Source organism: Colletotrichum scovillei (genome assembly GCF_011075155.1).
Source record: "Colletotrichum scovillei strain TJNH1 chromosome Unknown Contig00004, whole genome shotgun sequence".
In the NCBI taxonomy this organism is placed as follows: domain Eukaryota; kingdom Fungi; phylum Ascomycota; class Sordariomycetes; order Glomerellales; family Glomerellaceae; genus Colletotrichum; species Colletotrichum scovillei.
This window is the reverse complement of record NW_023336262.1, coordinates 2,623,610-2,644,554: the sequence shown is the minus strand read 5'-3', so window position 1 is coordinate 2,644,554 and position 20,945 is coordinate 2,623,610. Positions and strand designations below refer to the sequence as shown.

Genomic DNA, 20,945 nt, shown 5'->3' with positions numbered 1-20,945 from the left:
CGCCGCGACTTACACGAATGACTCGGGAAGGATTGACGAAAGAACAGACAACAGTCACATAGAAGGGCACAGGGAAAAGAGTCGAGTCTGATTCCAAATTGTACAGTTTGTTTTGGGTCTGAAATTACTGCTATAAACCACCGAAATAAATATATCCCCCTTGTCCCAAAAATTGCAACAAAGGTCCGAAAGTCTTTGACCCTGTTCTTTGAGATTTCCCTCCTTTCCCAACGCCCAGAATGGTATATAAAAGTAGAATCCTGTCAAAAGAGAGAGAGGAAGAATGGCGTAAGGGGGTGGTAGGGGGTCTTGTGGTTGTTTACAAAGAAAAAGGATGAAAAAAGAAGCTGTTCCTTTTGGAACGCACACACGCAAGCTCTGACGTTCTTTCACTCGCCCTCATGATCATCACACCGTTTCTTTCTTTCCAACATCCCTCCTTTTGCTCGTCATTTTTTAGTCTTCCTTATCTTGCTTGGCCAAAGGAGTATTGGTGCGGCGGCGGGCTCTTGACAGGCGCATCGGCATAGGCGCCGGGGATGGGCACGGCGTCGTAAACGGGCTCGTCCGCGGCCATGGGGGCGTGTTGCTGAGCTTGAGGCTGCTCCTGGTGGAATGACGGCGCCTGCTGCTGCTGCTGCTGCTGGAAGGGGAATGCTGGACCGGGACCCTCGGGCGAAGTGGGTGTGTACGCCTCCTGTCCTGGCTTGGTCGCCGCGCGCGCCTTTGTCGGGGGCGCCTGGAGCTGGAAGGCGGGCTTGGGCTTGCCGAAGCTGGACTCGGGCTCGACGAAGCGGGTGCCGGGGGTGAAGGGGGAAGCGCCGGCCTCCTCGATGCGGGACAGGCTCTCGAACGTCTTGTCCGGGTGGCGAGGGGACAGGGCGTACTGGGAGTAGAGGCCGGGGGACTTGAGGCCGGGAGTGTTGGGGGCGGACTGGGAGCGGAGCTGAGCGAGGTAGAGGTCGGAGCGGGCGCGGTCGCGCATGTCCATGGACTTGTGGAGGCGGCGCTTGGTGTAGTAGCGGTAGAAGACGATGCTATAGAGCAGGACGCAGATGACGTCGATGACGATCTCGATGACCATGCAGATGAGGGCCCAGTTCTGGAGGCGGCAGATGAGTGCGTAGTCGACCTTTTCGCCAAAGACCTCGGCGCGCTTGTTCTCCTTGCACGACCAGCCCCACATGTCCTTGCCGCCGCCGTTGCTGCGGCTCGACTGGAAGAGGCCGGCGGCGATGGCCCACATGACCATAGAGAGGATGAACCAGCCGATGGCGAAGAGGGTGTAGTAGGTTGCTACCTTCTCGGCACGTTGATGGCCGCCGCGGCAGTAGGCGAGGAGGACACCGATACAGACAGCAAGGGAGATGGAAGACACTGTGAAGGTTGTTAGAATGGCAAACACTCAAGATCTGAAGCCTCGACTTACTAGTGATAACCAGGACCTGGGGCCAGATGGCGGTTCCTTCAGCCCATGAAGGCAGACCGCTCTGGGCAGGGAGACGCTTGGTAGCGTTGAAGATTTGGAAAGAGGCGGCAAGCATGGAGATGATGATCAAACTGCAGCTGAAGCTGACGCCACGAAGGGCGAACTTTGCCATACGGACGCGGGTCTTGATTTTCTACACAGTCAAAATTAGTATTATATAGCTTCAGTTAGACCAAGAGCACACATACCAAGTCGCGTGCTTGCTCCTTGTCGGTCGCTGCTTCACGCTTCTCCAAGATATCCTCCTCGCGGAAAGTCGGGCTGAGCGGGTTCTCAACAATCTTCCTCGCTGGTGTTCCGGGCACCCTCATGGCGCTCTTGAGCGGTGATCTGGGAGTCATGGGAACGGCGACGGACTCGCGGTTGCCGCCGCTGTTGTTGATGTAACCGAACCCGATATCCCCAGGCTGGGACTGGGGCACTTCTGATCTGACGGGATCTGCGAACGGTGACCGTACGCCGTCGACGGGAGAGTGAACTGATGTTGCCTCTGCGAAGCGAGGCGTGCGAGGAGGCTTGAGTGATGAGTCTGAGGAGGATGAGTCTGTGGATGCTGATCGGGCCGGGGCGAGGTTGAGGGCGGCAGGCCGCCTTCTATCTTCTGTCATGAAAGTATAAGCATACAGTCTTGAAGTCAATCACCAAACCTAGACAAGAGACATACCTTGGGAAGCCATGGCTTTGCTATGTGACTGTGTTCCGGACGACGAAAAAGGTGGCAGCAAGAGAAGCGTGTCTAGTATATAGGAAAGACACCCCTTAGACTTTGGGTCGCCAACAGGAAGACCGACTTCGGGACATGCAACAGGTTTCGGTGATCAAAGCAAGAATGAAGCACGATAGGAATCAGATTTCGGAGAGACCAGCTGTCGGAAGGGAGAAAACAGAGGTCCAACAACTCGGTCACTCGGGGGAGCAGGTAGTTTTGAATTGGCGCCGGCAACCTCGAACAGATGAGGGACCCAAGGCAGAGGCCCTCTCACGCACTGCAGGACCTGGACTGGACTGCATGGGGGCGGGCAGATCAGCAAGGTGTAAGTGGGACGAAGCGGAATGGGGGAATTCCTACATGTAGCGTGGGAGGGTAGGATGGCGCGAAGTCGAGCAGGGCTCTGATAGGTGAGAGGCCAAAGTTCCAGGCCGGCGATTCGGTCGTGATGGAAATAGACGCCCACGAGAGTGGACGAGGTGGCGCCGAGCTTTGGTTGGCTCAGTGGCAGGTGCTTCGAGACTCTCTCACTCACTCTGTACTTCAAAAGTCGCCTGTTCCTAGCTCACGGATCACTGATCCGAGCGGAGACTTTGATACTGGTGAGTTTCTTATTATATGAGTCGGCGGTTACTGGATATATCGGGATATGATGGGAGCGTGTAAAACGGTTGAACACTAGAGACGGATGTCCTACTCAGAGGCAGAGAGATGGAAGACGGAGAAGATCAAGGCACTGCGAGGAGGAGATTTGTCAAGCCAAGAGTTGCGCGCATTTCTCAACATCCAGACGAATATAGAATATTGGAAGCAACCCCCAAATAGGCATCCTCAAGAGAGGGGAAGAGAGGGAGATAGAGAGAGTAAGTGAGAGAGACAAGGACTCGGAGCATGCACACTCTTCCATCTCCCAGAGTGACCGGCCGGCCTTTCCAGCTTACAGACAGGATCAGATACCTACCTCCTCCCTTCTCTACCGGCCCTCGTGCCCTCCTCGCCTCGACAAAGGCTCACTGGGCTTGGCGGCATTTGTCGTAGCATCCGCATGGTTCGACGATGCACGTAAGGCCGGTGATTGGACATGGCTATCCAAATTGAGAGGAGGCAGGTGAAGTAGCAACGGCAGGACAAAGATGTGGTTGGACGGAAGTTTGGAAAGAGGAGAGAGGCTTGCGGCCACCCTTGCTCACGTCCACGGGTCTTTGATCAACCACCGGCGCCAACTCCTCTCCAAAATCGACATTCAACCTTCGAACCCTTGCTGCCGCCCGCCTCCCCCCTGTCGGACAGCTGCAGTTGTGATAGGCTCAGATGGTGCAGCCGCCTCCGAATGCCGCATGCTTGCACGTTGGCGCAACGGCCTGCGACCAATCAACGGCCGAAAGTGCGTGATGGTCTTCCAGCCACATGCAGGCTGGGCGGTAAGCAGAAGTCGGGGGAAATGGAGAATTGGGCGATTGAGCAAACACGGTAGCTATGGCGAGGTGGCATGGCGCGGCCTTTTTTTGGTGTATTCTTTTGTGCTCGAGTCACCCGAGTCTCTTAGTTCCTGCTTTTTTTCTTGTTCCTGGAACTGACAGGGAGTCGGACAATGAGCTTGATTTTTGACTTCCTTCTGGCGTGGTCATCGACCGCGGGCGCTAATGAAGCTCAAGGTGGGGTCTTTCAACTGCCTGTTCTCTTCAGAGGAAGTGTGTTTGCTCTCTCTCACCCATAGTCTTCGGTGAGGGTTCATACGTAGAGTGATGGAGCATGCAGGCTGTGCTGTAAGTTGCTCATTTGTGATATAGGTAGGCGTACGGAGTAGCAGTGATGTTCGCATCCTCGCCCCCTCGTCCGCTGTTACCGGGCCCAAAATCTCACGTTGGCCATCTTTCGCTTGCGTAACCGAGAATCGCAGAAGGAACCCGTAGATCCGTAAGCTTGACCGAAGTACTGGGACACAAGCAGGATCAGGAGCTCGCTGAGCCTTGACGTGCAATTGAGAGAAGGACTGCCGTGTAATCTCAGATGTGGCGACAAAGCAGAGGCAAAACTGGCTGAAGATGCTTCCTTCTCAATGAGTTCATTCCGAAGAGTTTCCTTTTTGAGAGAGCCATCAGCCCCGTCAGCGATCGTCCTTGTTGTGCATGTGGGTGGTGCGAAGGAGCTACAGCCAACACGGATAATTACAGAGGAAGGTAGTAAGTAAAATTACAGTAAGTAAGGCATGGCCCGTGTGCCGTCACTTTCCCTTCCCGCTGCTCGTCTAATAGCCAAGCGAACCAAGAAGGGTCGACTTCGTTATCCGTGCTGCCATGCTTTTAACCCTCCATCACAGAGTGTGATAGAGTAAGACTACAGAATGCAGTCAAGTTTAGCCCGCATTCCCAAACCTATTTTTAGGAGATGTGGCCAATAAGATCATGAGTGACAATGAGGTGGGTTACCTTGATTTACAGATACTCAGATAGGCACTTTGAGGTGGTGTCTGCCCAGCCTATTTTTACCCAACTTCTACGAGCCGTGACCTGGTGGATGTGACGAACCGCCGGGCATTTCGCTCCTTTGCGGCAAAGGAACGGCAATCTCGGTCTTGTACGGCGGAGCTCGAGTCCCGGATGACGGGATGCGGGATGGATGTCGGTATAAGTACTGTGAGTATGACCGGGCATCGGACTCCGAGAGGGATAACGTAGACCGGCTTGATGGTTTGGGGTTATTGAAGGGTCACGATTTGGAGAGTCGTCTTTCATAGCAAACATTTTGACCGATGAGGTACTGGCTTCATAGTTTCCCGTGGCCATAGTGACCTATCCACAGTCAATTATGACTACTGGTGGTCTGTAAGGAAATGAATTCACATTTGCGTATATTCAACAATTCCACTATTGCAATATTCAAGATACATATTACTATTATATTCTCATTCTAAGATAATCGTTGAGACCTGAGGTCACAGAATCTCTCGCAGTGTCACACAAACTCAGTCTAAATTGGCATGACGGACATTAACGTCAACTCTTGATGATGCTAGAGCATGTCAAGCCCATTTTACAAATTGGGACAATGAGTGCAACGGCTGTCCATTGACTTTGCAAGCATCAGTCTGTTAGTTGGAATTACGAATCTCGTGCCCTCCTTTCCCATGGTTGAGAATACTTGTGGTACTCCTACAAGATGATATAGGCCTTCAAACATGCGAACTTTTGCAGAATATCAAGAGGACATGTCGCACTTGTAAGTTTTGAGGTATGACTCATTTTGCATGATGCTATCCCCAACTTTGTTCTTTCCCCAGGCAGGAAAGGTACTAGGCGTGCTAGGTAAGGTAATGTAAGAGAGCAGAGGGCGGCAGGGTTGGGCGGGCAAAGGCCAGGCGGGGCACTTATCAGCTTATCAGTCCAAAACAGGTTAGTGTCGACTTTGACCACAGAATTCGAATCGACCCTCAGCGAGGTAAATTCCAGGTTGTTACTCATCGGAAGCAAATTTCGCGGATCAACCTCGACGTCACGAAACCCACGAACAAGAGGCCCCATCCTCCCTCTCCGGTACCGTCGAATACCTACACCTAATCACCTATTCACTCATCAGACGATCTAACTTCGAGAAAAAAGTCCGACGTCCCCCGACCCGTCACAAGTCAACCTAGACGAATTTACCCCGCCATCCACCCACACCCCGTCGCGACAATGTCTGCCAACGGCGATAACAAGTACGACGACATCGAGTCGGAGTCTGACTCTGGCGAGTCCGTCGAGGAGCAGACCGAGCTCAACGAGGAGAAGACTCTCAAGCCCGCCCTCAAGAAGTCCTCCAACCCCGTCACCGCCGACACCACAGTTCAGCGCCCTGCTCTGCCCCCGCAAACCGATCCCAAAGACCTCGACGTCAAGACCCTCAGCCCCCTCACCCCCGAGATTATCGCTCGCCAAGCAACAATCAACATCGGTACCATTGGCCATGTCGCTCACGGAAAGTCTACCGTCGTCAAGGCCATCTCCGGCGTCCAGACCGTTCGTTTCAAGAACGAGCTGATCCGTAACATTACCATCAAGCTTGGTTACGCCAACGCAAAGATCTACCAGTGCGACAACCAGGAGTGCCCTCGGCCGGGATGCTTCAGGAGTTACAAGAGTGAGAAGGAGGTCGACCCCCCTTGCGAGCGCGAGGGCTGCAGCGGTACCTACAGATTATTGCGCCACGTTTCGTAAGTAGCTGAAGCTTAGAGAGAGAGAGAGAGAGCTCTTACCCCGAATCGTGAATCGCATGGACTCGTGGCTAATACTATATCTCCACTTAGCTTCGTCGACTGCCCCGGTCACGACATTCTCATGAGCACCATGTTGTCAGGTGCCGCCGTCATGGACGCCGCCCTGTTGCTCATTGCCGGCAACGAAACCTGCCCCCAGCCCCAGACCTCTGAGCACTTGGCTGCCATTGAGATTATGAAGCTGGACAAGATCATTATCCTCCAGAACAAGGTCGATCTTATGCGCGAGGAGGCCGCTCAGCAACACTACCAGTCCATCCTGAAGTTCATCAGAGGTACCGTTGCCGGAAAGTCTCCCGTCATCCCCATCTCTGCCCAGCTCAAGTTCAACATCGACGCCGTCAACGAGGCCATCGTCAACACCATCCCCGTGCCCCCTCGTGACTTCACCCAGGACCCCCACATGATCGTCATTCGATCCTTCGACGTCAACAAGCCCGGTGCTGAGATTGACGATCTCAAGGGAGGTGTTGCTGGTGGTTCCATTCTGCACGGTGTCCTCAAGCTCGGCGACGAGATTGAGATCCGTCCCGGTATCGTCACGAGAGACGACAAGGGTGCCCTCAAGTGCACTCCCATCTTCAGCAGAATCGTCTCCCTCAACTCCGAGTTCAACGACCTCAAGTACGCCGTCCCCGGTGGTCTCATCGGTGTCGGTACCCGCATCGACCCCACCCTCTGCAGAGCCGATCGTCTCGTCGGTTTCGTCCTGGGTCTCAAGGGACGCCTGCCCGAGATCTACAGCGAGATCGAGGTCAACTTCTACCTCCTGCGCCGTCTCCTCGGTGTCCGCACCGCCGACGGCAAGCAGGCCAAGGTCGCCAAGCTCACCAAGAACGAGGTCATCATGGTCAACATTGGTTCCACGTCCACCGGTGCCAAGGTTGCCGCCATCAAGAACGATGCCGCCAAGCTCGTCCTCACCTCCCCTGCCTGCACAAACATTGGCGAGAAAGTCGCTCTGTCCCGTCGTATTGAGAAGCATTGGCGTCTGATTGGTTGGGCCACCATCGCTGCGTAAGTTTATACATCCATTGTTCATGTAATCAAGTTGCAAAAGAAAGCTGACGTTTCTACAGTGGTGTCACTCTCGAGCCCAGCTCGTCTTAAATCGACAACTGCCGAAAATCAGACCAAAAAACACAAAGTCTTGGAAGCCCATTCTTCAGCATCACAGGAGTCTAAAAAACAACCAGTTAGTCTGGTAGAGAGCCAAATGGGAGGGCGGGGGCGCGCGGATCCGGCAAAGTTTTTGAGTACCAGGCGGGTAATGAATGCACATGAACAAGGTTACCAACTTACCGCGTAAATTCAAAATGACCAGAAGAGAGAGACACTCGAAATTCGCGAAATTTGAAGGTCCAGAGATTCAGGGTCCCATTTGATGGCGGAGAATTCGCGAGGGAAAGAAAAACACAACGTACAAGGAAAAGCTAGACGGTGTATGCTGATAGATAGGCCTGGACGATGAATGAGCCCCCTTTTAACTTTTCTATTAGTTTTCTATTTCCTGACTTTGCGTGCATGCTTGACCAGGTTTTCTATCACGCCTTCAAAGGCCTCTCTGTCGCCGATCTTTTCGTCCGTCTTCTTGGTCCAGTACTCCAATACCTCCTTGGCCGTTCCCTCCATCGCCTTTAGCCTATCCACGTGCGCCTTGAGCTCGTCATCCGTCATGCCGCTCAGGGCCTCGTCCGTCGTCGTGCAGAGCTGCTTGGCCGATACGAGGTCCAGGTCCGGCACCGGCGGCGGTCCCTTCCTCTTGGATGACGCCGTCGGTTTACCTTTTGAGTCGACAGACGTCGACGATGCGTTTGCCTCGGCCCGCACCCGTGATACGGACCGAGAATCTGATGATGTCCGTGGCGAGCCAGAAGGGACTTGTAATGAAGGCAGCACGAGCTTCTTTTGCTTGGAGGCCGGGAGGATCTCGTCCAGGTCGACCGGCACGCCGAGGGAGACGAGAAAGAGACGGCGGATTCGCGAACGGATCCAATCTGGAGGAGCCAGCGGCGGAGGTGCCACCAGCTGCGACCACAGTGACGCACTGCGCGGTGTAATGAAGATGGGATTTTCTTTCGTCAACGGTGGCGGGGAGCTGACGTCTAGGCTCTCTGGGGGAAAGAGGGTGTTGAGGTACGGGTCGACAGCTTGTAGGACGTCTTCGCCGTCTAAGCCGTCAAAGTCTGGTATATCCTGGATTGAGGTATTAGAATAGTCAAACGAACTTGGAATAGCAATGTGCTTACGAAAGGCAGTGCTGGTACTTGTGGTAAGCTGGGCGCTGGAGCCGGAGCTGGAGCTTGGAACTCGGGTTCTTGGAATCCATCTTCAAAGTCGTCAAAGTCACCGTCGGCCTCAGCACCCTCTTCAAAGTCGTCGAAATCGTCACCAAAGTCATCATCATCCTCGTCTCCGCCTTCAGCGTCATCTCCTTCTTCGTCATCGTTGTCAGCTGCATCGGGAGGAGGCGCAAGGCCGGCGCTGGACGGAGCAGGCGAGAGTGCCGTCATGGAGGGTTGCCGCTTCATACGAGGCGAGCTTGGTGTTGATAGCGCAGGTGATACAGGGGAGAGATCTACGAAGAATGACGCCAGGTCAACGACAAAATGCTCTTTGAATTTCAGGGATCTCTACATCGTACCGGAACTGCCACCCTCCTCAGTCTCGCCGTCAGGCTTGACAATCAAGTCGGCTGGGGCATCTGCCTTGCGCTTCTCCAAGAACTCCTCTGAGTGCGGCCCTGAATCGCCCGGGGCCTCCTCGACGACAGTCTTGGGAATGACTGGCGACTTGGGCGCACTGTCTGCCGTCGACGACGCCTCGCTGCTGTTCTTCTCCTGGATAGCAATCTCGTCCGGCTCAGCATCACCCTCCCTCAAGCGGTACGCCTCTGTTCCGGGGACCTCGCCGTACGACGGTTCATCGTCGACTTTCTCTACGCGGGTTTTGGGAATCGGAGACGTTCCGGGGCTGAGGGGGGCGGATTGCGCATCGGAGAAGTGGTCTTCTGAGTCGGAGGCGTTGGCTGCAGATTGTTAGACAAAAACGGCTGCACGATCATCAAGGGAGACATTGACAAGGGGTGGGGGTTGCTTACCCAGATCGTGTGCGCCAGGATCGCTAGTTCCAGACCGTTTCGGCGGTGAAAGAGCCTCGTCGTCTGACATGATTCCGTTATGAGCCCAATTGAGAGCTGTAGGAATAATAGAGTAATGTTTCTTGAGGTTACAACAAGCTGAGGCAGCTTAGGGAGTTATCGATGGTGGGAGAGAATAGGAGTGGGCAGTGGAGGGGGAGCCTGTCGATTAGCGGATACGTAATTGTGTGGGCCGAATAGGTATAGGTAGGTAGCAACTAGTAAGAACGATATCCCCAACTCGATGATTTGAGAGAAACCGAAACTTTTGAAGTAGTCAAGCTGAGGCAAGGGCTTGTTGGCACAAAGACGAGTGGAAAGAATGAGAGCGACTTTTTCAGGCTCTTGGGCTGGGTGGCATAAGAAAAGCAGGCTCGCAGACGGTACCTATCAAGGCTCAAGCACCTCTTGCAGCTTCTAGACTCGCCCGCCAAGCATCACGTGGGGCACACCCCGGTTAATTTCGCGCTAGTACTTGATAGGCAATCTGTCCCTGGTCCTGGGTCTTTGGGCAGGTGCAGCGCGCCAGTCGCGTGGAGGAAAGGCCTGAAAGGCTGGAGCATCACAAAAAAAAAGCTGTCGACCATCAACACCAGTTGCAGCTCCCCCCAACAACCGGTAGCAACCACACGTCGCAACGAGTCAGCGCATATCTACGAGCCAGATCCGATTGCTTCATCGACGAACAACAGAGCTTTAGGGTGTCGATTCGCACCTCAATGCGACGACACTGAACCGAACGAGATACGATTGTCCAGACATCAGCTTGTTGTTACTAGCTCGCATATAGCTTGCGAGACTCCGTTAGGCTTCATCTCGACAGACCCCAATCGATTCACGAACCTTCCGCACAATGTCCTTCAGCTTCGGTAACACAGCTACGCCGACGTCAGGCAGCGGCTCGACCCCGGCAACCTCTGCGCCCGCATCTGGAGGTCTCTTCGGCGGCGCTGCTGCCTCCAGCGGCACTCCCAGCTTTTCCTTCGGCAACCTTGGATCCGGAGGAGCGGCAGCTGGATCGACCGCCAGCACACCGGCTTCAGGCGGAGGTCTCTTTGGACAGAACACTGCACAGAAACCAGCAGGCGGACTCTTTGGCGGTGGCACGCCAGCCGCTGCTGCAGGAACGCCTGGATCGGCTGGAGGAGGTCTCTTTGGCGCCAAGCCCGCTGCCGGTGCTTCTTCGACTCCCGCATCTGGCGGCTTGTTTGGAGGAGCGGGTGCTTCTACACCTAGCACATCCACGCCTACTGGAGGGCTCTTTGGTGGCGGCGCCGCTGCCTCGACCGGCACACCGGCCGCATCGTCAGGAGGTCTTTTCGGAGGAGGTGCGGCGGCGAAGCCAGCTGGCGGTCTCTTCGGCGGTGGAAACACTGCCAGTCCTGCTCCCACTGGAGGCTTGTTCGGTCAGAATGCTGCAGCCGGCGCGTCGACCACACCCGCTCCTGCCGCTGCTGGAGGCCTGTTTGGTAACAAGACCGCCTCAAGCACACCCGCCGGTGCTCCAGCAACCCAGGCCACTCCCGCAAAGCCTATGTTCTCTCTAGGAGGATCTACCACACCAGCCGGAGCTCCGCCTGCTGACAAGAAGCCAGCTACTGGGGGCCTGTTTGGAGCTGCTGCGGCGTCTGGATCTGCTGCGGCCGGCGCCGCACCGGCTACGACTGCTTCGACGTCCCAACCTCCCGCCAGCGGTGGCCTCTTCGGTGGTGCGGCTCAGTCCAAGGCCGCATCTACAGCGCAGCCAGCCAGTGCCGGTGGTCTTTTCGGCGGTCAAACACCACAGCAGCCTGCTGCGGCCGGTGGTCTTTTCGGAGGCTCGAAACCTGCTGCTGCCGCCGCTCCTAGCTCCGGTGGTCTTTTCGGCCAAGGCGCTGCCACCACTACCTCAGCACAGCCGGCTTCCACTTCTGCCGCTGCTCCCGCTGCCGGCGGTGGACTCTTTGGCGGCGCAAAGCCTGCCACTCCTACAACCTCAACACCAGCTGCGGCCCCCGCCGGTGGTCTGTTTGGCGGTAACACATCTTCGACGCCAGCAGCTGCCACGACACAGGCTGGCGCAAGTGCTGGAGGTCTCTTTGGCGGCGCGAAGCCTGCTGCACCCTCAGCATCTACTCCCACCACCGCAGCGGCACCCTCGTCACTGTTTGGTGGTGCGGCCGCGGCTACACCTGCGAGCAAGCCTGCGAGCGGAGGACTCTTTGGAGCTACACCTGCTGCCGGCACCTCTCAGCCAGCTTCTACCCCTGCGGCGACTGCGACTACCGCCGCTACAACCACATCAGCTGCCGCGCCCAGCACGACGGCAGCAGCTGGTGGTCTTTTCGGAGCTAAGCCAGCAGCTACCCCGGCAGCTGGAACATCAGCTCAGAATGGCACTACGCCCGCCACCACATCTGCCACAACTGGCAACTCAAATACCCTCGCTGCCTCCACCACTGGCCCCACATCCCAGCTTCCTCGCCTGAAGAACAAGTCCATGGACGACATCATTACACGGTGGGCCTCTGATTTGTCCAAGTACCAGAAGGACTTCAAGCACTACGCCAACCAGGTCGCCGACTGGGATCTGGGCCTGGTCGACAACGGCGAGAAGATTCAGAAGCTCTACCTCAACACCTTCGAGGCCGAGAAGGCGAGTCACGAGATTGAGCGCCAACTTCAAGCCGTCGAGAGCCAGCAGGATGAACTTGAGGACTGGCTGAACCGTTACGAGGCCGACGTCAAGGAGATGTTCTCCCGCCAGATGGGACAGGGCGAGACCCTTGCCGGACCCGACCAGGAGCGCGAGCGGACATACAAGCTTGCCGAGAAGCTCACACAGAACCTTGACGAGAAGAGTAGAGACCTGTCGAAGATGGTTAAGGAGATCAACGACATTTCTGGTACTCTTAGCAAGGGCACCAAGCCTGAGGATCCCGTAAGTGATATTGATTTTTTCCCACATGTTGCACCTGCAAAGCTAACCTTCTCATTCACAGTTGAGCCAGATTGTTCGCGTTCTCAATGGTCATCTCGGCCAGCTCCAGTGGATCGACTCTAACGCCGCCTCTCTGCAAGCCAAGGTCTCATCCGCGCAGAAGGCGAACAACAACCTGGGAAGCCAATACGGAGCGCCGGAGAACGACGCTGCAGAGAGCTTTTACCGATCTTACATGGGCCGGCGTTGATGAGGATCAGGACACACGACAAAGGGTCCGTGTAGAGTTTGGTTTTTTTTGCTAGGCAGCATAGGTTACGAGAGACAAAGGGCTAGGAAATGCAACAACGAAAGACAACTCAGAATCTCGGGGGGTTGGTTGTCATTAATCGCTCAATTTGAGGTGGTCCTTCTTGAACAGAAATGGGTCGCTTAGCAACAGTTGAGTTGGATGAATTCGGCACCGCAACGGTGGTAATGCATTGAGCAACACCAAGAGTACGTTGTACAGTAGCATAGAACTTGTGGGTGAATACCAGGTGTTTGTTTCTTGAATGGTTTACATGAGATTGAAAAGCCTCAAAATTCAGACGTTTGCTCGCGTTTACGCGCACCATCATCAGTCTCTGCTTTCCCTTTTCAGATTTAGTACATTTGTCCGGCTTCCCCTAAGCCAATCCTCTCCATTTGGTATTATCGCTTTGAAAAGACCTCCTCCATGAAGCGGGGAGGGAATTGCATCTTTATGATTTTGAATTTAGTTGTGCTCACCACCCTGGTTCTTGGTGATCTCGTCACTGTTTTGGGTGCTGTCGTTAGCAAATGTACAAAAGTCGACGTCATTGCACGCGGATGGGGCGGGTTTGGAAGGTAGAAAAGGTGGAAAAGGCGGAAAAGGTGGAAAGGCGTGGAAAGGTGGAAGGTGGTGGACGAACATGTGGTCAGACAGCTGCTGGAGGTGGGCCTGCTGCTCGCTGAGCTTCTTCTTGAGCTCGAGGAGCTTCTCCTTCTCGCGCTGGCGGATGGCGTAGTCCTCGTTGGCCTTTTCGCGCTTCTGGAAGGCGTCACTGTGATGGGCAAATTGTCAGCTTTTGTACCCGTTTCCATTCTTTGGATCTGTTCGCTGTCGATTGCAGCCTCGCTTTTCACACTGTCGATAATGACAATGGTACGTGGGAACGACTGTGTTTGTGCGGAAGGGGGCTCCGCGAGAGAGAGAGAGAGAGAAAGAGGAGCGAAGACTTACCCGCCTCCGTACTTGGAGGGAGCTCCAGTGTCGCCCTCGCTCATGGTGCGAGCAGTGGTGCTGAAGCAAGCTCTCGAGGCGAGAGTGAGGGGACGGGCCGCGGCCTTGGTAGCAGCGATGCGCATCATTTTGAAAGAAGTATCTAGAGGGTGTTCGAGGGGTTTTGGGGATTCCAATTGGAGGTGTTTATGTTTTTGTAGTGAAGCAAGTTGGCCGATGACGATGGTGCAAGTCGAACGGGTTTTGTGATAGGTTGGATTGTGGGGATCTGGGTGCTGGTAATGCCTGGAATAGCTCCTGCTCGGGGAAGGGGGGCTACGGTGCTATGCTGCTTGAGAGCTTATTGGACGAGGAGGGGATGATCTGATCCTGTCAAACTACGGAGTACCTGGTCACTTTTCTTGGTCGGGGAGGGAGCTTTTGCTTACTCCGGCCTGTCCTTCTTCACCCGACTATGGGGGTACGAGGATGTGATACGTCATACCCGGCGTGAGCGAAGTATCTCGTTAACATGGTCGTGCCGGCATTTCTCGGCTTCGATGTTTGGTTCACTGAACCGGAGAGCTGCGCTGAGGTTGCCTGAGTGTGCTTTCCTCAGGCCACTGAGTGTTGGTCACCTGCTTGTGGCCAAATCGTGCTGACTCAATGTGCTTGCTGTACGCAGTATTCAAGATGGGCCAAGCAGTCGATGGAGCTTTGATGCAATTCCGAGCATCCGCATAATTCCGTCCTGACCAACACGCAACATAATATGTTGCTCCCATGATCCGGGCTCCGTTTAGATATGCCAGACGATATCCTTTTCCTGGTACAGAATTGCAAGAACCTCTGAGCTCCTACCAAGGGTTGCAAATTAGGTGCGTGGTGTTTTGCCCGGTCTGCCGGTGTTGTTGCTCCGAGACGGCTTATGCATAAAATGGGACTCGCATATCTCCATTCCGATGATTCTCGTAGGTCCAGTATTCCACAGTGGGTTGCATTCTCCAGATATCCGTAAGCCCGTAGGTACTCCGTAGGTCGCAGCCTTATCAGCCCTTGTTGTTATCTCCGGCAAGGCTGAATCTCCTTTTCCGACTGGGATGGTCCCCGGGACTGTGGAAGAGAAATGCGGGAGATCTGTCGCTTCAAAGGCGACCGATGGGGTGCCGGTGGTGTGTAGTCATTGTGGTGCGACGTCTTCCGTCTTTGTCTCGCAACCCGAGGCACCATTTTAGTGGAGAGGAGAACGTCTGCCCTCAACAGACCACAGAGAATCCATACGCCGCGTGTGTAAGTGTTGCTTTGGCCAAACCTGAGATGGCTTCATGGCTTCAGACTGCTAGAGAGGAAGAGGAAAGGATAGCCTCTTTCTTCCCGACTTTTCTGCCATCTTCTCTGCCAAGTCAGGCAACGGCAGCCGAGGAAACACACTTTCTTAGTTCAAGGGGTCCCGGCTACGAACAGCAGTATGCAACCTACATTGACGCGAAATAAGATGTTTTGCTTTCAAAGACCTTTGGGTCAGGCAAGTCAATCCAATGTGACCAAACGACGGAACAAGTGCCTGAACTCAAAGGATGAATGGGGGCACGGTGGCCGCTCGGCGATTGCATGAAAAGAAGAGACGAGGTGGGATGAGAGAAGACGGCAGGAGGAGTCTGGCCTCGCATCGACTTGCAGGATGTATGATTTGAAAGCAAGTACGCAGTATGCATATGATCCAGTAGATCAAAACTCTGAGTCTGGTAGTAGAGTTTGGCCATGGAAAGCGAAGCAACAACAAACAAGGTGACGTGATCTGGGTGTAGCAAGGTCGAAGTTGGACGAGTAAGTAAAGGTCAGCAACAACGAGCTGGTATATGAAGCTATGTTCCTGCAGGCCCTGGATCAAAACCAGGTTACTTGTGGCGTAGCATGTTCAACAGTGTATGCCTTGATCATATTTGTACCTGTATTCAAGGCCTTCCACAAGAAATGAGAGAGGAAGACCGCACTGAGCGAGGCCCGGTGCCCTGGGGAAAGAGCCTACCGGCGCCGGGGAATTGGACCCAAAGGAAGGAGCGGAAAGAGGCATGAGAATGTACCTCTGCGTACCCCCCACTCTCTGTCGCAGAGTCAGGTTGGTAACGTAAGGCAGGCACGGGGAGTCTGGAGAGTGCATTATGCGTACGTTTGGAAAGACTTTGGGGGCTCTGCCACTCTGGAGGGGTGCCTCTCTCAGCCGCAGAGCACAGCCGCAATACCTGACGCTACCCCGGGATGATTCACGTGAGCCGGCCATTCCAGGGCTAGCACGCCGCAGATGGGGATTGGTTGAGACGCCCCTCGACCGTGACTGGCCAGAGCGTGGCTCACCAGTCCAGTGTGTCCCTGCCCAGTGCCCATGGAACCTGGCAGGAAGTCAACCATTCAAGTCGGCTCCCGTCCAGTCCAGTCGGTGCGGCAGCAGCCACCCCACCCCCCTCCTGCCTACCTTACCTACCTTACGTCTACCTACCGCCCCAGCGTGTTTCCCCCCCAGTCAGTCCAGTCGCCTTGCCTTGTCTTGCCTGGGCCACCTCACGTATTGTGCAACCCAGAGCCCCTTCCTCAATTTCCATCCATCACCTTTTCGTCTCATCCATTTCTCAACTTCACAAAACTCTCGCACTACCTTTGCAAAACCGCCCACACCCGCCTCTATTTACCCTTCGTCACGCTCCCTTCCCCTGCTCCGATCCAATTCGAGTCTCGACACGGGAATCTTCCATTGACAACTTATCCATCGTTCCACTCGAACATCCCCGCCAACCTCAAAACATCGCACCAAGGTACGTGGTCCCCTCCCCCCATCCCCCCCGTGCCCCCTCTGTCGTCATCGCATCCCTCGCCGCAATCTCCTTCCACCGATTCCCAACAACCGCTTGTTACCGATTTGCGTCGACCGCTTCACGAAGCTGCCATCCGGCCCTCTTTCTGCATCGATTGAGAGCTTCACCGACACTGCGCGCCCTATCTTGATCGGTCAGGCGCAAAACCCCACCAGGAGCGGGGGGCCGAAGCCAAGTCATGAAGTCAGCGAGGCGCATACGCTGCAACTCGTCCTTCTCTCGTTGAATTCACCCCGTCGCTCTTGCGAATTCAATTTGCGCCTCTATTTGCCGACCAGTCCAAATTCCACATTCACAATACACTTGGAACGCAGTTTTGGCTTCATCTCCTGACACACGTGCTAACCAATCCCAACGTTCCAGATACCAACCGCCACAATGGGTCAGGATGATGCTGTGTACTTGGCCAAGCTTGCTGAGCAGGCTGAGCGCTACGAGGGTATGTGGTCGTCTCCCATCGAACACGATGGATTATACTGATGACTGGGCTTCCAGAGATGGTTGAGAACATGAAGATCGTCGCCTCCGAGGACCGTGACCTCACCGTCGAGGAGCGCAACCTCCTGTCCGTTGCCTACAAGAACGTCATCGGTGCCCGCCGTGCCTCGTGGAGAATTGTCACCTCCATCGAGCAGAAGGAGGAGTCCAAGGGCAACTCTTCCCAGGTCGGCCTTATCAAGGAGTACCGCCAGAAGATCGAGGCCGAGCTTGCCAAGATCTGCGACGACATTCTCGATGTCCTCGATGCCCACCTCATCCCTTCTGCCAAGTCTGGCGAGTCCAAGGTCTTCTACCACAAGATGTAAGGATTCGCGTCTATTACGGTGTTGGGACGATATGCTGACAACCTTTGTAGGAAGGGTGACTACCACCGCTACCTTGCCGAGTTCGCCGTTGGCGATCGCCGCAAGGACTCTGCCGACAAGTCCCTCGAGGCTTACAAGGCTGCCACCGAGGTTGCCCAGACCGAGCTCCCCCCTACTCACCCTATCCGCCTCGGTCTCGCCCTGAACTTTTCCGTCTTCTACTACGAGATCCTGAACGCCCCCGACCAGGCTTGCCACCTTGCCAAGCAGGCTTTCGATGATGCCATTGCCGGTCCGTATCGTCATCCTCGAGGCACTTGCAACCCACTAACGTCTCTACAGAGCTTGACACCCTTAGCGAGGAGTCTTACAAGGATTCTACCCTCATCATGCAGCTTCTCCGTGACAACCTGGTAAGTGACTCTGGCCAACTATGCAAAAGAAAAGACGCTGACAACGAACATAGACCCTCTGGACCTCTTCTGAGGCTGAGCCCGCGGCGTCAGGCACCGCCGAGGCCCCCGCCGCCGCCAAGGAGGAGGGTGCCTCCGCTGAGGCGCCGGCCGCTGCTGCCGCTGAGGAGCCCAAGGCTGAGTAAGGTGTGATTGGTCTTGTAGCATTCTGCAACCTGCGTTCATCGCCGGATTTGGGTGGACTGGTGTCTACGGAGTGTGGACTGGAGATTTCGTTTTTGCGAATCGGCATCGTTTAGGCAATACACAAGAATTGTGAAGGGGTTGATTTTTCCTAGCACGGGGCTGGCTGGGGGCTAAAGAAGAGCATTTTGGAGGTTGATTCCACGTTTGCTTTTTTAGACTCTAATGCAAGGCCGTCTGGACAACAACAAAAAAAGACTAAAATTGCTTTCAAAGAAGCACATCCGGCAAACCAGTTTGAAAAATCGTATGACACAGTCGCGTGGGACTGCCAGTAGTTTTGACCTGGTGATGGCGGATGTTGTCTAGAGTGTTCTACACCAGTACACTTGGGTCGACAAAGGTGAACTGGGTCGACGTCAATTCGCATGTAGACGGACAAATTTAAGAAGTCATTCTAGCATGGAAGACCAAGAGCCCGGTCATACAGGCTGAAGATTAGGTATGAGACTATCGAACGACTTGGGGTGCAAGTCAGACTTATGGGCTTGGCTAGAAATACGATTGCCAAAGAAAGAAACGCTGGAGATTGGGGGCGGTGTGTTTTTGAGAAAAGGATCTTGAACGCTTAATATACGCGATAGGAAGATAACGGCCACGGATTTGAGAATGGCTGAGAAGAAGGTACTCATCATGTGGAAGCGAGACATTTTGGCACGAGGGCGGCACGCATCGTAAAGTTTATCTTGGGGATCGATTCGGTCGACACTTATACACTTTCACACATATGAGTGAATGAGACGAGAAGATGGACATGACCTCATTACAATAGGTTGGTAATCACGGCGTCTTTTCAAATTTGTTTCGTGTTTTCCATTTTATCTTCGTCTGAAGACACATCCTTCCCAATTATTTCCATCAGTCATCCGAGACTACAGCAAAATGTACCTTCATCCAAAGACTACAATCCTGACAACCGACGAGCAGCTCCCCGTTCTCACCGGCCTCTTCCAGGTCCGCCTCCGTGAAGAAGAAACCGCGCGGATTGCCGCACCGGCAGCTGCGGTACCAAGAGCACTCGGCCTCGGGATCGTCTGATGGAGGCTCCTCGACTTCCAGGTCGTCAAGATCGACGATCTCGATGCCTGTCTGAAAAGCCTTCTCCTCGTCGCCATCGCCGCGCTGGAGACCTTGATTATTTGGTGCCAGGTCCAGAGCGCGGTCGTATTCTGCCCTCTGCTTGGGGTCCGAGAGGACCTTATAGGCTGATGAGATTTGGTCGATTGAGAACGTGGCGGCAGTAGCAGAAGAAGAGGGTGCTCGGATGGTTGTACTGGTTGAAGGAGTATTCTTGAGTTGTGGGTATTTGTCCGGGTGGTTTTGGAGGAGAGCGCGGTGGTAGGCCCGTTTGATGATTTGCTGCGGCCCCGCTGTGGTTGACTGTTCCTGGACGAGTTTGCGACTTATACCCAGAATCGTGTAGTGCGTGTGCCCTTGTCCCGGAGCCGCGGATGAAGAAGTCATTTTGGGCCAAGAGGGTGAGTAGGAAAAACGGCAGCGGCGGCGGCGGACAGGGCCGCTTGGATTACGGACTGTCGTTTTATCGTAAGTGAAAATTTCCCTGGCGAATTGGAGTTTTTTGGGAAGCTTGTTTCTGCGGGGATCACGTGAGTGGTTTGTGGTTGAAGTGTCGACTCGAAAATGAACCTCCTAGATGGCTTTTGAAGACGTGACCAACAGCTGGTCTTTTCAAGTCAAGTTCTCCTAGTGATTCTCGTCAATATGCACCAGTTTCTGAGCTTGTGGTGGAGGCGACAATTTTTTGCTCTTGTTGCCCGGACGTGGGGAAACCCCCAAATGGGGTTCAAGACGGCGGGAGTTGATTGAAGTTCGTTTCTTATACATGATAATACATGGTATATGTACATCGTCTATGGTATTGACGCAACGCAAGTGAAAAGTGCGAATAAAGCGCTTATTTGGGGAATCTTGTCCAGTTCTTCTTTCCAACCTAGTGCAAGTTTGTCAGTATACTATTTCCAGACAAGCATCCGATGAGATTATGAATGCTTACCTTCTTCCACTCCTTGATGAGCTTCGGCATCGCCAACACAGCCGCTCTCCTCTTCTCCATTCTGCAGATGCATGATTAGCATTTCTTTCTGGCTTGACCAACAATCCAAAAGCCTATAGAGGTTTCCTCGACTGCGAATGTAGGATGTAAAGACATACCTGGGCTGCACCATCCTCTCGTGAATCTTTCCCTTGACTTTTTGCCCAACACCGGTACCCTTCACCCTCAATCCGTGTTCGACGCGGTGCGCAATCCTGTACTCGGTGCCCTTGACCGTCGGGGGCAGCAGTTCCTCGACGCCGTGCTGGCGCGCGAGCTTGACGATCTCGGCCTGGCGGCGCATGGAGTAGACGGGGTCGTGCCACTTGCCCGTGACGGCGTGCTTCTGCGACTTGAAGGGGTTCGGGGTAATCTCCTGGAAACCCGTCTTGGGCGTCGCCGCGTTGTGAGGCAGAATGGCGGCGGGCGGCCAGCGGGCGAAGAAGCGCTGGAGCTGTGCCGGCAGCGTCTTTGCCAGCTGGATGTATTGCTCGGCGGCGGCCATTGTGTGTGGATGGATTCGGGATGCTCGAGGGGAGTATCTGTCTTCTTTATGTCCTCTGGTGCAAGCGCTGTGGCATTGCCAGGTCGTTGTCGTGAACGGGAGTGGAGGGTTTCGTCGGGCGATTTCTCTTCGTCAGTTTCCGTTCGGAGATGCTCTCACAATCGATTCGCTGGACAAATTTGGGAGAGACCAGCCTTATCCACCCCTGTACGTGCATACGACTGACAGGGGTGAGAGCTCAGAGCTTGGGAAAGAATTGCCGGAGCCTCTGCGATTTGATTGGGTCGCATTTGTGTGGCGCCTTCTGACTTGTGGCGC

General features: G+C 54.6%; 8 protein-coding genes across 8 annotated transcripts; 3 read left to right on the top strand and 5 right to left on the bottom strand.

The window, feature by feature from the left end:
* Nucleotides 1-327: 327 nt before the first annotated feature.
* Nucleotides 328-3,124, bottom strand: HER10_EVM0002665 (uncharacterized protein). The gene is made up of 4 exons (XM_035472367.1): nt 2,154-3,124; nt 1,678-2,090; nt 1,430-1,622; nt 328-1,377 (listed from the first exon to the last, which is right to left on the bottom strand). The coding sequence occupies exons 1-4, from the start codon at nt 2,164-2,166 to the stop codon at nt 467-469; spliced, it is 1,530 nt and encodes a 509-aa protein (XP_035334732.1). The 5' UTR covers nt 2,167-3,124; the 3' UTR covers nt 328-466.
* Nucleotides 3,125-5,595: 2,471 nt separating this feature from the next.
* On the top strand, nt 5,596-7,934 carry HER10_EVM0009791 (eukaryotic translation initiation factor 2 subunit gamma). The gene is made up of 3 exons (XM_035479265.1): nt 5,596-6,390; nt 6,484-7,470; nt 7,533-7,934. The coding sequence occupies exons 1-3, from the start codon at nt 5,873-5,875 to the stop codon at nt 7,561-7,563; spliced, it is 1,536 nt and encodes a 511-aa protein (XP_035335260.1). The 5' UTR covers nt 5,596-5,872; the 3' UTR covers nt 7,564-7,934.
* On the bottom strand, nt 7,929-9,940 carry HER10_EVM0005418 (uncharacterized protein). Its single transcript, XM_035475037.1, has 4 exons — nt 9,554-9,940; nt 9,098-9,481; nt 8,703-9,031; nt 7,929-8,649 (listed from the first exon to the last, which is right to left on the bottom strand). Exons 1-4 carry the CDS (start codon nt 9,621-9,623, stop codon nt 7,957-7,959), a joined length of 1,476 nt encoding a protein of 491 aa, XP_035334942.1. The 5' UTR covers nt 9,624-9,940; the 3' UTR covers nt 7,929-7,956.
* Nucleotides 9,941-10,445: 505 nt separating this feature from the next.
* On the top strand, nt 10,446-12,762 carry HER10_EVM0012395 (nuclear pore glycoprotein p62; the record flags this gene model as incomplete). The annotated part of the gene is made up of 2 exons (XM_035481791.1): nt 10,446-12,512; nt 12,574-12,762. 2 exons carry the CDS (start codon nt 10,446-10,448, stop codon nt 12,760-12,762), a joined length of 2,256 nt encoding a protein of 751 aa, XP_035335448.1.
* A 507-nt stretch (nt 12,763-13,269) lies between these two features.
* Nucleotides 13,270-14,436, bottom strand: HER10_EVM0006776 (uncharacterized protein; the record flags this gene model as incomplete). Its single annotated transcript, XM_035476352.1, has 2 exons — nt 13,759-14,436; nt 13,270-13,579 (listed from the first exon to the last, which is right to left on the bottom strand). The coding sequence occupies exons 1-2, from the start codon at nt 13,884-13,886 to the stop codon at nt 13,270-13,272; spliced, it is 438 nt and encodes a 145-aa protein (XP_035335039.1). The 5' UTR covers nt 13,887-14,436.
* Nucleotides 14,437-16,226: 1,790 nt separating this feature from the next.
* HER10_EVM0009989 (14-3-3 family protein) lies at nt 16,227-18,725 on the top strand. The gene is made up of 5 exons (XM_035479459.1): nt 16,227-17,046; nt 17,103-17,409; nt 17,464-17,705; nt 17,756-17,826; nt 17,880-18,725. Exons 1-5 carry the CDS (start codon nt 16,986-16,988, stop codon nt 18,009-18,011), a joined length of 813 nt encoding a protein of 270 aa, XP_035335272.1. The 5' UTR covers nt 16,227-16,985; the 3' UTR covers nt 18,012-18,725.
* Nucleotides 18,726-18,927: 202 nt separating this feature from the next.
* On the bottom strand, nt 18,928-19,533 carry HER10_EVM0003441 (CSL zinc finger; the record flags this gene model as incomplete). The annotated part of the gene is made up of 1 exon (XM_035473116.1): nt 18,928-19,533. One exon carries the CDS (start codon nt 19,531-19,533, stop codon nt 18,928-18,930), a length of 606 nt encoding a protein of 201 aa, XP_035334807.1.
* Nucleotides 19,534-19,984: 451 nt separating this feature from the next.
* Nucleotides 19,985-20,627, bottom strand: HER10_EVM0003483 (uncharacterized protein; the record flags this gene model as incomplete). The annotated part of the gene is made up of 3 exons (XM_035473158.1): nt 19,985-20,020; nt 20,084-20,144; nt 20,242-20,627. The coding sequence occupies 3 exons, from the start codon at nt 20,625-20,627 to the stop codon at nt 19,985-19,987; spliced, it is 483 nt and encodes a 160-aa protein (XP_035334809.1).
* Nucleotides 20,628-20,945: the final 318 nt, after the last annotated feature.